The 15,543-nt window shown below is 43.4% G+C and overlaps 1 protein-coding gene across 2 annotated transcripts in view; it reads left to right on the top strand.

Annotated features, from left to right (window-relative positions):
• The window catches only part of LOC124721435 (ATP-binding cassette sub-family G member 8), a 323,750-nt gene that overhangs the window by 179,143 nt on the left and 129,064 nt on the right, over positions 1-15,543 (top strand). For both annotated transcript variants that reach the window (XM_047246412.1, XM_047246413.1), the window contains one exon: positions 6,798-6,931. In XM_047246412.1, the coding sequence (XP_047102368.1) occupies positions 6,801-6,931 (131 nt within the window). In that variant the 5' untranslated portion in view covers positions 6,798-6,800. The remainder of the gene's footprint in view (positions 1-6,797; positions 6,932-15,543) is intronic.

The following is a 15,543-nucleotide window of genomic DNA, read 5'->3' as shown; positions in this document are numbered from 1 at the left end:
CAGAAAAATTCTGTTATGAGAGAATACAACTACAAAGTTTGGGCAACCAAGATATCCAAACTCACTAAGACATCCCAGCTCTCTGCGCTAATCGGCTTTAGTTAAGGCAACCATTTCTTGTAACAAAGGAACACCCACGTAGAGTTAATTTTGTTCTTAATGTATCTTGAAATCATTCAATAAATAAATAATACGGGTGGTTTTAATGAAACTGACAAGGTTCTTTCATTAATTGGTCGCTCGCGGAGTATCCTGAAAAATAATAGTTCCACTTTCTGCCACGAGGTGAAAATATGGCGCTGTAAGCGGTCAGAATGTGAAATGTTTCCTATTTTGTCGTCAGTATGCTGTTTGTCGCTTGGTGACATGTGTTGATTTCTTTTGTTGGTGTAAAGGGTTAAGATGGTTGAAGTTTTTCTGTACGAAACGCAATGGCTATTGAGAACAAAGACCGTGCACAGCTAGTAAAGTTGTTTTATCAGAACGGCAGTAATAGCAGCCCTGCATTGCGACAATATCGCCGACAACCAGCTGCAAAGGTGCCCTATGTCAATAAATGGGCTAAATAATATGGTCAAGAAATTTGAAGAAATAAGTGAATTATGTGGTGCAGCAGGGAGAGAGAGGCGGCCCATTCCCGTGACAGTTGTTGATGAAGTTGTTGTAGCCATGGCCGACCTTGCATCATATGCCTCAAATGCTGCAGTCAGTGCTCGAGCTGCGTCACGACAGCTTTCTCTCCCCTGTTCAGCCAACAAAGATTTTGCGGCGCAGTTTACTTTGGTAGCCCCACAAGATTCAGAATTCGCGCAAAATGAAGCCTCAAGATAGGCTACAGCGCCGTGACATTACCCTTCTTTTTTGGCACACATGAAAATGGATGACTTGTGGCCGGGGGATATTCTCTGGACGGACGAGGCACGTTTTACTCTATACAGTCCGGTGCCGTGAATGCACAGAACTGTCGGATATGGTGTCCTGCGCCGCAGTGTTGTGCAGGAACGTCCACTGCTCTCAGTGTATGTGACTGTGTGGTGAGGTTTCACAAGCTCCGCAGTCCGTTTTTCTTCGAAGAGAGCCTGTAAGGTCGCTATTTTGGCTACAGTCGTGGACTTAAAGCCATGTTTGAAAACGATTGCCAATTTGTTTTACTAATAATCATCTGCCTCCTTAGCTGACGTTGCTTAACGACGCCTTTGTGGTGGTACTCAACTTAGAGGTAGCTGGTTTGAATACTGATGGTCAGCTGTATAGCCACCCACTACCTGGTGCACTTTGTTTACTTCTGTGACGTCACGTGACCTAGGTTGTTGACCTTTCGATGTCATCATAAGCAATACCCATTATGTATGACATCATCATTGTGACATCACAGGCCACGACTCTTTTCGATGATATCATCAAGATGATGGGAAATTTAAAATTTTAAGAAATCTGAAAATTGGCAGAAAATTAAAAAGTCAAATGTAGTGGTGGGGTGTACACACACACACACACACACACACACACACACACACACACACAGAGAGAGAGAGAGAGAGAGAGAGAGAGAGAGAGAGAGAATGTTTCTGTCAAATTCTGTAGCCTCATCAGCATATTTCATTGCTTTTATCTCTTACTCATTTCCATGCTTAATGTTTACGTCAAATATTGTACTTTCTTATCAGCAACTTTCATCTCTCTCTCTCTCTCTGATTTCATTCTCCAATAATGTTTATCCCAAAATACTGCATTTCCTTATCATCAGTATAAGGGGCAATCAAATGAAAACGAGACAGATGGAAAAGAAGTAAGTAAACTACTATTTATTTCAAAAGTAATCGCCATAACTGTTAAGGTATTTCTCCCACTGTGGGACAAGATTTTCAATACTTTCGTGAAAAAATGTTTGTAGGCTCTGCAGAACCATGATTATACCCAGGCGTGCACCTCTTTGTCTGAAGAAAATCGACGGCCACTAATGTCTTTCTTCAGGGCCCCAAAAATATGTAAATCGCGTGGGAAGAGATTAGGACGGTATGGATGATGTATAAGGGCTTCTACAGCGTACCCGAAACATCCTTGGCAACATGTGGGCTTGCACACCCACATGTTGTCGAGGTTGTTTCGATTACACTGCAGAAGTTTTGATGGGAAACCCTTACACAACCTCCATACATTCCCTGTCTCTCTTCATGCGATTTACATAGTTTTGGGGCCCTGAAGAAAAAGATTTGTGGACTCGATTTGGTTTGGACGAAGAGGTGCACTCCTGGGTACAATGGTGGTTCCATACGGAGCCGCAGAAGTTTTTCCATAAAGGTAGGTCTACTGACCGTCTTGTCACACATTGGGATCAAGTTATAGCGATTACTTTTGAAATAACAAAGAGTTTTACTTACTTATCTTCTGTCTGTCCCGTTTTTGACAGCGCCTTTTGACTGCCCCTGATACGTAGCCTGCATTATTACTTTTACAACTGATTTAGGCTACAGTTTAAATAAGGCAAATTCAAACTGGAATGCATTGTCTAGTAATGAATAAAGAGTGTGATTTACCGTGCTGCAATTACGATAAAAATTAGTTCTTCAGCAGCTTATACTGATCAGTGACGTGTAGGCCTAACAGTGATGTACTTTCGACAAATGAGTTACACAGATAAGATAAATTAACGCAGAAATATTACATATGAGATTTTAGCGTCCCATGCGACGTCCATATATGATAATTTTTGTAACCATCAGTTACGGGAAATCCCCATGTCATGCCTCCAGTACTAAATTTTATTGGCGATACAGAAAACTGAGAATTTTGCACTAATTAATAACTCTGTACTCCACATTGCTTGAGGTGTGCCCCTCTGCCCCCCCACCCCCTCGCTAACCATCCCCCCCCCCCCCCACCAACCATCCCCCCCTCCCCCCCCACCGCCCATATTTTGTTTTGGTTCGTGTGACGACGCGGCGATTTCAATTCGTACCAAGACGGCCGATATGTACGTGCGAACAAGCAAAAATTGACGAAGGAAATTTCATAAATAATGCACACTAATTTTTTTTTACTTACACGTTTATTTTTTCCGTATCTGTTTAGTCCTTCAGTATTGTCCCCCTTCTTCTCTATGACGGAACCCATCGTCTCGGAAGCCTATTATTTCATCAAGATCACCTCTTCTGTTCATCTGACAAATGGTTCGGGTAACGGTGGAACAAAGCTCTTCAAGAGAAAGATAACGACGTCCACGCATAAGTTTTTTTTTTCAGTTTCGGGAGCAAGTCGGTCTGGTGGGCTCATATTTGGGCCGTAGGAAGGATGTGATAATATTTCCCATCCGTATTCGCTCAGTTTTTTGGCTACAACATCGCCGATATGCGGGCGAGCATTGTCGTGGATGGCCTCGAGCAACAGAGGTCGGGTTTTGTGCATTTTTTTGCGCGGGTTTTGCATGAAGTTACGATAATACTCAGCTGTGACACTTGTTCCACATGGGACTCTGTCTGTCATGGCGATTCCTTGGTGATCATAAGAAAAAAATCATCATTTATTTGAGCTTTGATTGAGTGCGACGAAATTTTTTTGGACGTGGAGAATTTGAAGCTCTCCACTCATTGGACTGTGCTTTCACTCCGGTTCAAAGTCTCTAATCCACGTTTCACCAATAGCTACAATTCGACACAAGAATCCTTGCCCTTCACGGTCGAATCGTTGTTTGAGCAAGGTTGCAATGTCCAGGCGTTTCTGTCAGAATGCGGGATACTGATGTGGGGGAATTCCTGTGGCTTCAGAGAGTTCCTCACAAGTCGCACTGCGATCTTCTTCAAGAGCATCTGTCACAAGTTTCACACTTCGTTCAGGTGCTGATGTTCTTGACCTTCCGAGTCTCGGATTATCGTCTACGCTTATACGACCCCCGTGAAAACAAATAATCCAGTGTGAAATTGTACAAAGTTCCACTGTAAACTCACCACAAAGTGCACTTAACGCACTGTGGATTTCTGTCGGGTTTTTGCCGCGTGTGGTCGAGCGGTTCTAGGCGCTTCAGTCTGGAACCGCGCGACCGCTACGGTCGCAGGTTCGAATCCTGCCTCGGGCATGGATGTGTGTGATGTCCTTAGGTTAGTTAGGTTTAAGTAGTTCTAAGTTCTAGGGGACTGATGACCTCAGAAGTTAAGTCCCATAGTGCTCAGAGCCATTTGACATTTTTTTTTTTTGTTTTGTTTTGCATTAAAGACGTCGTCTATCGCGATATTCCAACAACTCCAGAGGACATGACATGCAGGAACGTACTGTGCTTGCTTGTAATTCTCTTCGGCAGGCAACACTGGAAGCAGTAAATAATTATTTCATTCAACGAGTGCACCAGTGTATCGGTGTTCAGGGTCACCACTTTGAGCACCTTTGAATGTTCTACTCCTCGGCAATGGTACAGGAGAGTCAAAGTCAATTTTGTGTTATGTTTTTACTTGGTTTTCAGAGACTGCAGCTCTACACTCTTGTGTCGCTTGTTGCTATACACAAATGCAGATTACAGAAAATATGCTAATTAGACAAAATTTACATATTTCATCAAGCGACGTCGTTACAGAGAGTGTAGTTTGCAGACTGAAGCTTATACTTGGGCTGAGTTGGTACAGTGCTGCCAAAAACAGGCGAACAGGTTATTATTGACTCACGGCTAACATTTCGCAGATTGCTAAGTAACTACAAACAGATCTAATGTTTCCTGCTGTAGGGACATCGAGGAATGCAGTGTTGCGTGATTTCTGTTGATGTACTGTGGTGTCACCGCCAGACACCACACTGGCTAGGTGGTAGCCTTTAAATCGGCCGCGGTCCGCTAGTATACGTCGGACCCGCGTGTCGCCACTATCAGTGATTGCAGACCGAGCGCCGCCACACGGCAGGTCTAGAGAGACTTCCTAGCACTCGCCCCAGTTGTACAGCCTACTTTGCTAGCGATGGTTCACTGACAAAATACGCTCTCATTTGCCGAGACGATAGTTAGCATAGCCTTCAGCTACGTCATTTGCTACGACCTAGCAAGGCGCCATTACCAGTTACTATTGATGCTGTAAAACATGTAGCGTCAAGAGCGATGTTCACCAATTATGGATTAAAGTTAAGTATTCCAGCAGCTACGTACGTTTTTTGTTAGTCTCATTTCCTTGACCTGTTCCAGACCTCACGCCAGCCTGCGTGAGCTAAAACGCGTGCCTTTCGGCTTCCTCTCATAGTGGGTTGGCTGTCTTGCCAATCCACAACATGTACGACCTCTGGTGGTTTTCAACAGCCACAGTACCCGGCACCCCTGCAGCGCCCGTTTCTACCGCTCGCCAGTTTTATATTAGAGTACACAGCGAAAACAACAAAAACACATGCTTCTTCCTCAAGCTCCCAACCACGTTGTTGCTTCATCAAACGGTTCAAAAATGTTTCAAATGGCTCTAAGCACTACGGGACTTAACATCTGAGGTTATCAGTCCCCTAGACTTAGAACTACTTAAACCTAACTAACCTAAGAACATCACACACATCCATGCCCAAGGCAGGATTCGAACCTGCGACCGTAGCAGCCGCGTGGCTGCGCCTAGAACCGCTCGGCCACCGCGGCCGGTTCATCAAACGGTCCACACGACCTGTGCAGTTCTCATAATATGCAAAGATCAGCACATTCCTCAAACTGGGGAACTATCAAGAATGGGGTTCCACAAGGGTCGGTCTTGGGTCCTTTGTTGTTCTTAATATATATTAAATGATACAAGTATAGTAATCACACCTGACAAACAAGAATTAACTGATGAAATTGTCAATAATGCCTTTCAGAAAATTACTAAGTGGTTCCTTGTAAACGGACTCTCACTGAATTTTGATAAGACACAGTACATACAGTTCCGTACAGTAAATGGTATGACGCCATTAATAAATATAGACCTTAATCAGAAGCATATAGCTAAGGTAGAATATTCAAAATTTTTAGTTGTGTCCATTGATGAGAGATTAAATTGGAAGAAACACATTGATGATCTGCTGAAACGTTTAAGTTCAGCTACTTATGCAATAAGGGTCATTGCAAATTTTGGTGATAAACATCTTAGTAAATTAACTTACTACGCCTATTTTCACTCATTGCTTGCATATGGCATCATATTTTGGGGTAATTCTTCACTGAGCGATAAAGTATTTATTGCACAAAAGCGTGTAATCAGAATAATAGGTGGAGTCCATCCAAGATCATCCTGCAGACATTTATTTAAGGATCTAAGGATATTCACCGTAGCTTCTCAGTATATATACTCTCCTATGAAATTTGTTATTAACAACCAAACCCAATTCAAAAGTAATAGCAGTGTGCATAACTACAATACTAGGAGAAAGGATGATCTTCAATGTTGAAGATTAAATCTAACTTTGGCACAGAAAGGGGTGAATTATACTGCCACTAAAGTCTTTGGTCACTTACCAAATAGTATCAAAAGTCTGACAGATAACCAACAAGTATTTAAGAAGAAATTAAAAGAATTTCTGAATGACAACTCCTTCTACTCCATAGAGGAATTTTTAGATATAAATTAAGAAAAAAAGAAAAAAAAACAAAAAAATTAAAAAAATAAAAAAGTTGTTAAATTAACTTAATTATGTCATGTATTGGAATATTTGACTCGTTCCACATCATTACGAAATATCACAGTCATGATCTATCGAACTAGTATTAATCTAATAAAAGAAATGTCCTTCGTAATTACGTAAGTTAATTTTTTTCTAGTTGATAATAAAAGTTGGACGATTCAGCTAGCGCCGTGAACTAGTGTGTGTTGCAGAGTATGGAGCGGCGGTACTCGGTGCCGCCAGCGGCGGGGCCCAGCAGCGGCGCGGTCGACGAGGCGGCGCTGCGGCCCGCCGCCACGCTCGCGCCTTCCGCCTCGGAGGACCTGCACGCCTGGTCCATCTACAGGCGAGTGCACTCATCCAGCCTCCCCTCACACAAGCTTCTCGTCACCAGTGCTTTTAACATGTAACGGATGATCAGTTACACTACTGGCCATTAAAATTGCTACACCACGAAGATGATGTGCTACAGACGCGAAATTTAACCGACAGGAAGAAGATGCTGTGATGTGCAAATGATTAGCTCTTCAGAGCATTCACACAAGGTTGGCGCCGGTGGCGACACCTACAACGTGCTGACATAAGGAAAGTTTCCAACCGATTTCGCATACACAAACAGCAGTTGAGCGGCGTTGCCTGGTGAAACGTTGTTGTGATGCCTCGTGTAAGGAGGAGAAATGCGTACAATCACGTTTCCGACTTTGATAAAAGTCGGATTGTAGCCTATCGCGATTGCGATTTATCGTATCGCGGCATTGCTGCTCGCATTGGTCGAGATCCAATGACTGTTAGCAGTATATGGAATCGGTGAGTTTAGAAGGGTAGTACGGAACGCCGTGCTGGATCCCAACGGCCTCGTATCACTAGCAGTCGAGATGACAGGCATGGCTGTAACGGATCGTGCAGCCACGTCTCGATCCCTGAGTCAACAGATGGGGACGTTTGCAAGACGACAACCATCAGCACGAACAGTTCGACGACGTTTGCAGCAGCACGGACTATCAGCTCGGAGACCATGGCTCCGGTTACGCTGCATCACAGACAGGAGTGCCTGCGATGGTGTACTCAACGACGAACCTGGGTGCACGAATGGCAAAACGTCATTTTTTCGGATGAATTCAGGTTCTGTTTACAGCATCATGATGGCCGCATCCGTGTTTGGCGACATCGCGGTGAACGCACATCAGAAGCGTGTATTCGTCATCGCCATACTGGCGTATCACCCGGTGTGATGGTATGGGGTGCCATTGGTTACGCGTCTCTATCAACTCTTGTTCGCATTGACGGCACTTTGAACATTGGAAGTTACATTTCAGATGTGTTACGACCCGTGGCTCTACCCTTCATTCGATCCCTGCGAAACCCTACATTTCAGCAGGATAATGCACGACCGCATGTTGCAGGCCCTGTACGCCTTTCTGGATACAGAAAATGTTTGACTGCTGCCCTGGCCAGCACATTCTCCAGATCTCTCACCAACTGAAAACGTCTGATCAATGGCGGCCGAGAAGCTGGCTCGTCACAATCCGCCAGTCATTACTGTTGATGAGCTGTGGTTTCGTGTTGAAGCTGCATGGGCAACTCTACCTGTACACATCATCCAAGTTCTGTTTGACTCAATGCCCAGGCGTATCAAGGCCGTTATTACGGTCAGAGGTTGTTGTTCTGGATACTGATTTCTCAGGATCTATGCACCCAAATTGCGTGAAAATGTAATCACATGTCATTTCTAGTATCATATATTTGTCCAATGAACACCCATTTATCACCTGCATTTCTTCTTGGTGTAGTAATTTTAATGGCCAGTAGTGTATTTTAATGTAACAATAATTTGTTTACATCATTTTAGCGTAACTTTCGAGAAATTCCATTCCGGTGACCTTGAGCATTTGAAGGGCATTCGTTCAAAAATTTCAGGACATAGCAGCAAACTGTCACAATTTTGACGCCTAATTTTAAAGGCAATGTAAAATCAAAGTTTGCATTTGCCACTGTCAGTATTTCACTTGGTATCACAATTACAAATGCAGGTCTGCAGAATGCAATTGTGCGAGCGAACGTGGAAATGAGGGAATGTTCTTTCTTTCAGTCATTTCCGCCAACATTCCGGAAATCGGTCGTTCTGTAATTTTGTTCTCTAATGGGCCGGGTGTCCTATCCCTTTCAGTCTCGGTTCACTCAACTTGGTGTATTTACCCGTCATACCTGTGGACTCTGAAACTGTGTCGAGTTTATTGTCGACAGAAGATACGGTGAGCCTTCCTCTGACCGAAATGTTCTCTGTAGGCTGTCAGGACGCGAGTACGTCCACGGGGACAAGATACCAAAAACTAGCTTGTAATTTTCTAGATTCCTCGCCTTCTAGACTCTTAGCTCATATATTAATTTATTCCTCGTAAGCAGTGTGGAAATTTAATATAAGTGTTTATAGTTTTACATACTGGTACACAAAGTGTTTTTAAGGGTTTACAACCCTTGTGACCTCCCCCTCTCCACAGATCTGCGTTTGTAGGTAACTCGTGTTTCCTCCATTTCAGTTGCTGCGAGGAATGAAAGAATCAGATTTATCTAAGTGTAAACGTAACTTTACTGTGAAATAAATACAATACTCTAACCAAAGCAAAGGCAGTCTGTTTGAAAGTCCACCTCTTTCCACTACTGCCATATCAAAATATCGTGCAGGGTAATGTACGATACTGTGACACTCTGTCCTCCACTGCAATGCCCTCGGATCCCACTCGGTGGGCCATCACAGTGCAATTGAGTCACTGCCACGCCCTACCCGCTCTTCAATGGTAGACCTACTGGAGTCGTCCGGTGTGTGCGAGGACTGTTCTTGTGGTGATGCACTGTGAGTTATGACTAGCTCCGAGCACGTCCGATTGGGTTCGGGTCGGCAGATACTGTGGGCGCATTCATTTGATTCCTGCTTTCCGGATAAAGGATGTTCCTGGGTGAGTGCTGTGCCTCAAAAGACTAATCCTTTGCCAAAGTTTTACTGGAGAGTGGGCTGGAGGATCCTGTTCCAGTACCTTACCCTTGATAGTAGCGAAAAACATCTGACGTACACACGTAATACTGCTGCAAAAGACGACAGGCTCTCATCCTTGCAGAACCCGTCAGGCTTCATTCCCGAGATGTGTGTCGCTACTTGGCCACGTCTACATTCTTCTACAATATTTGAATATTTGTCCGGTGTCACAAGAACTGTGCACCATTCAGTTGAGAGAACCTGATGCCACCCATCTGGGTCCAATTCCATGGATTCCAGGCTTGCACATCCTCTCTTCTCCACACACTGTGGTACTGGGTAATTTGTACTATCGTTTTTTAATGGACACCTAGAGACAAAATTGATTTTGTGGAGATTGTTGTATATTACTCAAATTAATTGACATTTTCCTCCCAATTGCTTCCAAACAGGCAGTATGAAGATTTTTTCCAGTCTCCTCGTGTACCTACCAGCCAAAATATGTAGGTGGCTGTTATCATTTTGTGTTTACTGTGGGCAGTCACTGTGAGACAGATCTCCAATGTTCTTTGTCTCATGAAAGTGGCTGAATGTATGAATGACATCTTTGTGGTAAACACATTTGACTGGCAGCTTCCCATGCTGAAAACCCGTCTTGCCCTTAAGCAACAATGTGTCACATTCTAAGCTTGAAATGACAGACTGAACAGTGTACAGAAGTCACATCATCCCATTCATGACTGGATACACTGTGTACACTACTGAACTGCACTGAGTATACAGGTTTACTTCTACTTGCTCTGCACAGGTGGTTACACGCAGCAATTTTGTGTGATTGTTGAATATTGAGAAGAAGGTCTCGATTTCAAAAACACAAACTATGCAAGTCAAGACGGTAGGTCAAAACTTCTTTTAAGCAATTAATTATTGCATTACATTACAGAGTGGTTGTAAATTGTTGGATGATTTTACAATTGTATGTTATTGTATTGGACATAAATACATAATCTTATCATCATTTTAATAAAATGGCTTTGAAATTTTACAGTGAAGTGAAATGTGCTGTGTGAATGTTCTGACCCAAGAACACTGTAATTTACTGCTCAAATGGTACACACATATGGAAGGCAAGGTGTAACACAATTAGCAATACACAAATGGCCAGTGGAGTCTTAGGCTCCAGGTTATATAGTCATTAGTTCAAACAGGGAGTGCAGCTGGCAGGCTGCACACACAACTGCTGTTGTATTAGCAGGTCGACAACTGTTGTTGTATTAGCAGGTCGGGTGGCCTGTAGTCGCTGATTGAAGCACAAACTTCATGCGTGAACTATGAAGTGGCGCCCACACAAAATTGGTAGTTACAGCAATTACTTTGCAAAGAAGTGAGCACTGTGCTCACACCCATTTCTTCTGTGGCCGACATACATTGTTAAATCATCCAACGTGCTGTAACCAGTGCATAGGATCAAAACTGGCTCGAGCGCAAACATTACAGCCCCCCTCATGTGAGGCCACATGGTAGGCAACGCTGGTCGCTGGTGCAGCTTCCATTACCATGCCTGAGTCTAAGCCGAGGGAAGGAGGTTGTGGCAGAACAGGCGGTACCGGCTAAGATGAACAGCTGAAGGGGGCACCCACAGCAGAGGAGACAGTTGTGAAAACATCAGCAGTGCCAATGGAGAAGGTAAGGGCACCAGATGCAATGTAGGAGACAGCCGGGAAGGTGGAGGATGCAAAGGCGGTGGAGGTGCTCCTGGTGCGCAGCTGCCAAAACGAGTTGGTAGCTGGTTGACGTGTCATGACACTCTCCCCTCACCCATGCAAACAATGCAGAAACAATAATCACAGGTGTTCGGCACCCATTTTGTCCAGTGGCCAAACCAGAGAGCCCAAAAAGTTGTGCCAGGCTGGAAGCATTGCGGTGCCAGTGCCATGGCCAGCAGATGGCCTGGTGTTGGCTGAAGAAGCTGTAGCAGAGCCCAGGGCTGACAACCGTGCAACAACTCTGCCAGATTCTTTATCACCAACGGGTGTGAACTTGTAAGAACTGAAGAACTGATCAAAAGCTACTTCTGGTGACACATCCCAAACGTATTTTTTCATCTGAGTCTTAAATGTTTTTAGTAGTTCTGCTTCCCTGTTCAATTGAGGGTGGAACAGAGGAAACGTGACATGGCAAACATTATTGTGTACAAAAATGTTAAAATTCCTGAGATATGAACTGGGGGCTGTTGTCTGTAAGTAATGTGTACAGAAGACCTCCCATTGCAAAAATTTTGACAGAGCTGAAATTGCTGCCCTGCAGAAATAGGCAGACAATGCACCACATACAGAAACTCAGAATAAGCATCAATTACAACAAACCAGTAGAAATTCAAAAAAGGTCCACAAAATCTACATGGATCCATTCCCAAGGCTGCTATTAATCTGGTCACGGTAACGTGGTGCACAGGAGCTGCCTGATGGGTGGCACATTGTGGGCAGGCTGCAGCAACTCGCACTGTTTCCCTATCATGTCTGCATGTTAATGCTTTTGTACGTGACACATCTCAGTGGTCCACATGTAATAAACACATAACCTCATGCTGAAGGGCAGATGGGACTTCAACCAAGAGAGTGGTGTCCTCTGTAGCTAACAGCAGCACTCTGTCCCAAACAGAAAGAAAATTTTGAAGTGCAAAATAATTTCTCAAAGGATCAGAAACATGTCCTGTATGTTAATCCATCCAGCTTGTTCCAAAAAAGAAACAACTTTACTTAAAACAGGATCCATGACTACTGTGGTTGCAGTTTTAGTGCTAGTAACAGGAAAACAATCAACAACATTTTGAGGTTCCACAACTAAATGAAAACAAATTAATTCCATTTTATCAAACTCTGGATCTGGACCAATTGCAAATGTGATAAGGTGTCAGCATGTGCATGTTGCGCTGTAGGGATGTAATGTATCTTACAACTGTATCATGACAGGTAAAGAACCCTTGCTGTAAGCAATGTGCAGCTTTGTCTGGCAAGGATGTGGAAGCATTAAAAAGAGACACCACTGGTTTGTGGTCTGTGACCAGGTGAAACTTAGACCTGTATAGAAAAAAATGAATTTTTTTAGAGCACACAGGACCACCAAAGCCTCTTCCTCTATCTGAGAATAACGTTATTGTGCTGAATTTGAGGATCTGGAAGCATATGCAGCAGGGTGTTCTGATCCGTCTGCATACTTATGAGCATGAATGGCACCAAGTCCAAACTGGAACGCATCCGTGGCCAACACAAGATACTAGCCTGGCTGAAAAGTGACCAAACAAGAGGCTGACTGCAGCTTAGATTTCAACAACTTGAATGCCCAGTCTCAAACTAGGGACCAGTGAAAAGGAACATCTTTACATAATAATGTAGGGAGTGGCTGTGCCACAGTAGCAGCATCCAGGAATAATTTGTGGTCATATGCAGTTTTGGCTAATAATTCTTGAGAGTCCTTGACAGCAATAGTATCCATATGCTGGGCTGAAGGTTTAATGCTATCACGTGGCACTTCAAAACTCAAATAAATAATATAGTGTTGAAAAAACTGTGTCTTGTCCAAATTTCACTTTTATCAGACTGTGAAGCAGAAAATAGAGTATGAAGGTTCTGCAAATGTTCTTTTGTAGAGGAACCAGGCACTACTGTGTCACCTGAATAGTTGATGCCCTCTGGAACTGATGCAATAAGTTGCTCTAAAAAGCACTGTAAAATAGCTGGTGTGCTTACCACACAAAAAGGCAAACACTGGTTTTTATAAAGTCCAAATGGGGTATTGGTAACTAGAAGGTGTTTGCATTCCTTGTCAAGCAGCAGCTGTAAATGTACCTCTGCCAAGTCAATATTTCAAAAATAATGGTCCCCCACTCGTTTTGCTAACAGCTCGTCAGGATGTGGCAAAGGATAGCCATCAATTATTGACCGTACATTAATAGATTTTAAAAAATCACTGCAGAGATATAATTTACCAGTAAGTAATTTGACTATCACCAATGGAGCTGATCATTTACTGGAAGAAATAGTCGAATAACATCAAGGGATTAAAGACAAACTAATTCTACTTTTACTTGATCCCATAAAGTTATCAGTAGTGGGTGGGCCCGGAAAAAAACAGGAGCTGGCAGACTGTTTCATCGTAATATGAGCTTGAAATTCTGTTGCGCAACCCAGGCCTGGAGAAAATAGAGAGGAAAATTTGGCACAGAGAGCATCTAACTACTGATATGAAGCTTGATCAGAAATCACATACACTTCATCATCGATGGACAATCCATTCAGTTTTAAAGTGTCCAAAACAAACAGATTTTCAGTGTTAGCATTGTCCACAATGAGGAATGTTAATGAAGAAACCACACCCTTGTTAGTCACAAGTGCAGAAAAATGTCCAAGGATGGGAATCTGTTGTTTGTTGTAACTCATGAGCCTCCATGACACTGGAGTCAGAGGAGGAGAACCCAAATCCACATAAGCCTGAGAATTCACCAATATTTTGTTAAACACACAAACTTCAGTATGTAACTTGCTTTGAGACACCGTCACTAGTGATGCACTGTTCACATCCATTTCATTTCATCCTTGCTCAGGTTTGGAAAGGAGTTTACATACAGAAGCAATGTGTCCTTTCTTACGGCATCTATTACACATTTCCCAGTGCTTGGCGCACACAGTCCATTTGTGTTGAATAAAGCAGCACGGGCATGAAGGCAGCGAAGCATGAAGCTGTCACTGTTGTTATGTGGACTGTTGTTGCGAACGACGATTGCCTATATGATGCTGAGATGTCTTCTGGACTGCTACAATAGCGCCGCCTACTTTCCCTTGCTAACTGACTGAAGGATGTGAGGGGTAAGAGGAGCTGATTTCTAAAACTTTGCACCAGGCTTCTGTTGACTACCTGTAGCCCATGAAATTTCATATGAATGAGCTATGTTCAATACTTCTGTAAGCATAGGATTTTCACACTGTAGAGCTCGCTCTTGAACTTTCCTGTCAGGAGCAAAGTGTATGATTGCATCACAAACCCTTTGGTCTGCATAGGATTCCTTTTGGACATTGGTCACAAAATTACAACAATGGCTAAGTCTATGTACTTCTGCTGCCCATGCCCTGCATGACTGTCTGGGCTGCTTTTGGCAGTAGTAAAACTCCCCATGAGCAGCAATAATGTGAGTACGTGTACAGTGATAAGCAGAAAAAAACTCACACACCTTATGAAAAGACTTGAAGGTTCTTGTAAGGGGGTGATCTGACACAGCAAGAGATACACATAAGGTGAAATCCACAACAAAAAAAGGCCCTTGTGCAAGTTTTCGTCTATTAGCCCAAATGTCTGGAAATGTTGCCACAGCATTTTTCATAAGCATCCCAGTCTTCTGGTGCATCATATATGCAGGCAGTGATGACAGATATGTTGTTGGTGGGCCTGCAGTGTCTACCAGTGTAGTCGTTAAACTAGAAATAGCAACTGTCAGTGCCTGCTGTTGCTCGAAAAATGGTTTTTTAGCACTGCCTCCATGGAAAGTAAACCCAAAGGACCAGTGACTGAAGTGAAACACATGGAGTTGAATACTGTACTCATTGCCAAAAAGTGTTCTAACCAAAGAACACTGTAATTTATTGATCTAGCAGTACACACACATGGAATGCAAGATACACTACAATTAGCAATACACAAGTGGCCGGCGGAGCCTTGCACTCCGGCCTATGCAGTCATTATTCCCAACAGAGGGCACATCTGGCAGGCTGCACACACAGCTGCATTTGTATTAGCAGGCCAGATGGTCTCTAGTGGCTGAATCAAGCTTAAACTTCACATGTGAACTATGAAGCAGTGCACACACAAAAGTTGTACTTATAGCAATGAACCCCATGTCTAGTATGACAGATATCTGAGACACATTTCCATTCTCAATTCTAGTGTATATCTGAAAGTGAAGGGATTTAATGTGTGTACTCAAACGACACCAA

This window comes from Schistocerca piceifrons, chromosome X (assembly GCF_021461385.2).
Source record: "Schistocerca piceifrons isolate TAMUIC-IGC-003096 chromosome X, iqSchPice1.1, whole genome shotgun sequence".
NCBI classification, from domain to species: Eukaryota; Metazoa; Arthropoda; class Insecta; order Orthoptera; family Acrididae; genus Schistocerca; species Schistocerca piceifrons.
Note: the sequence above shows the minus strand (reverse complement) of the source record. Positions and strands in the feature narration are given on the sequence as shown.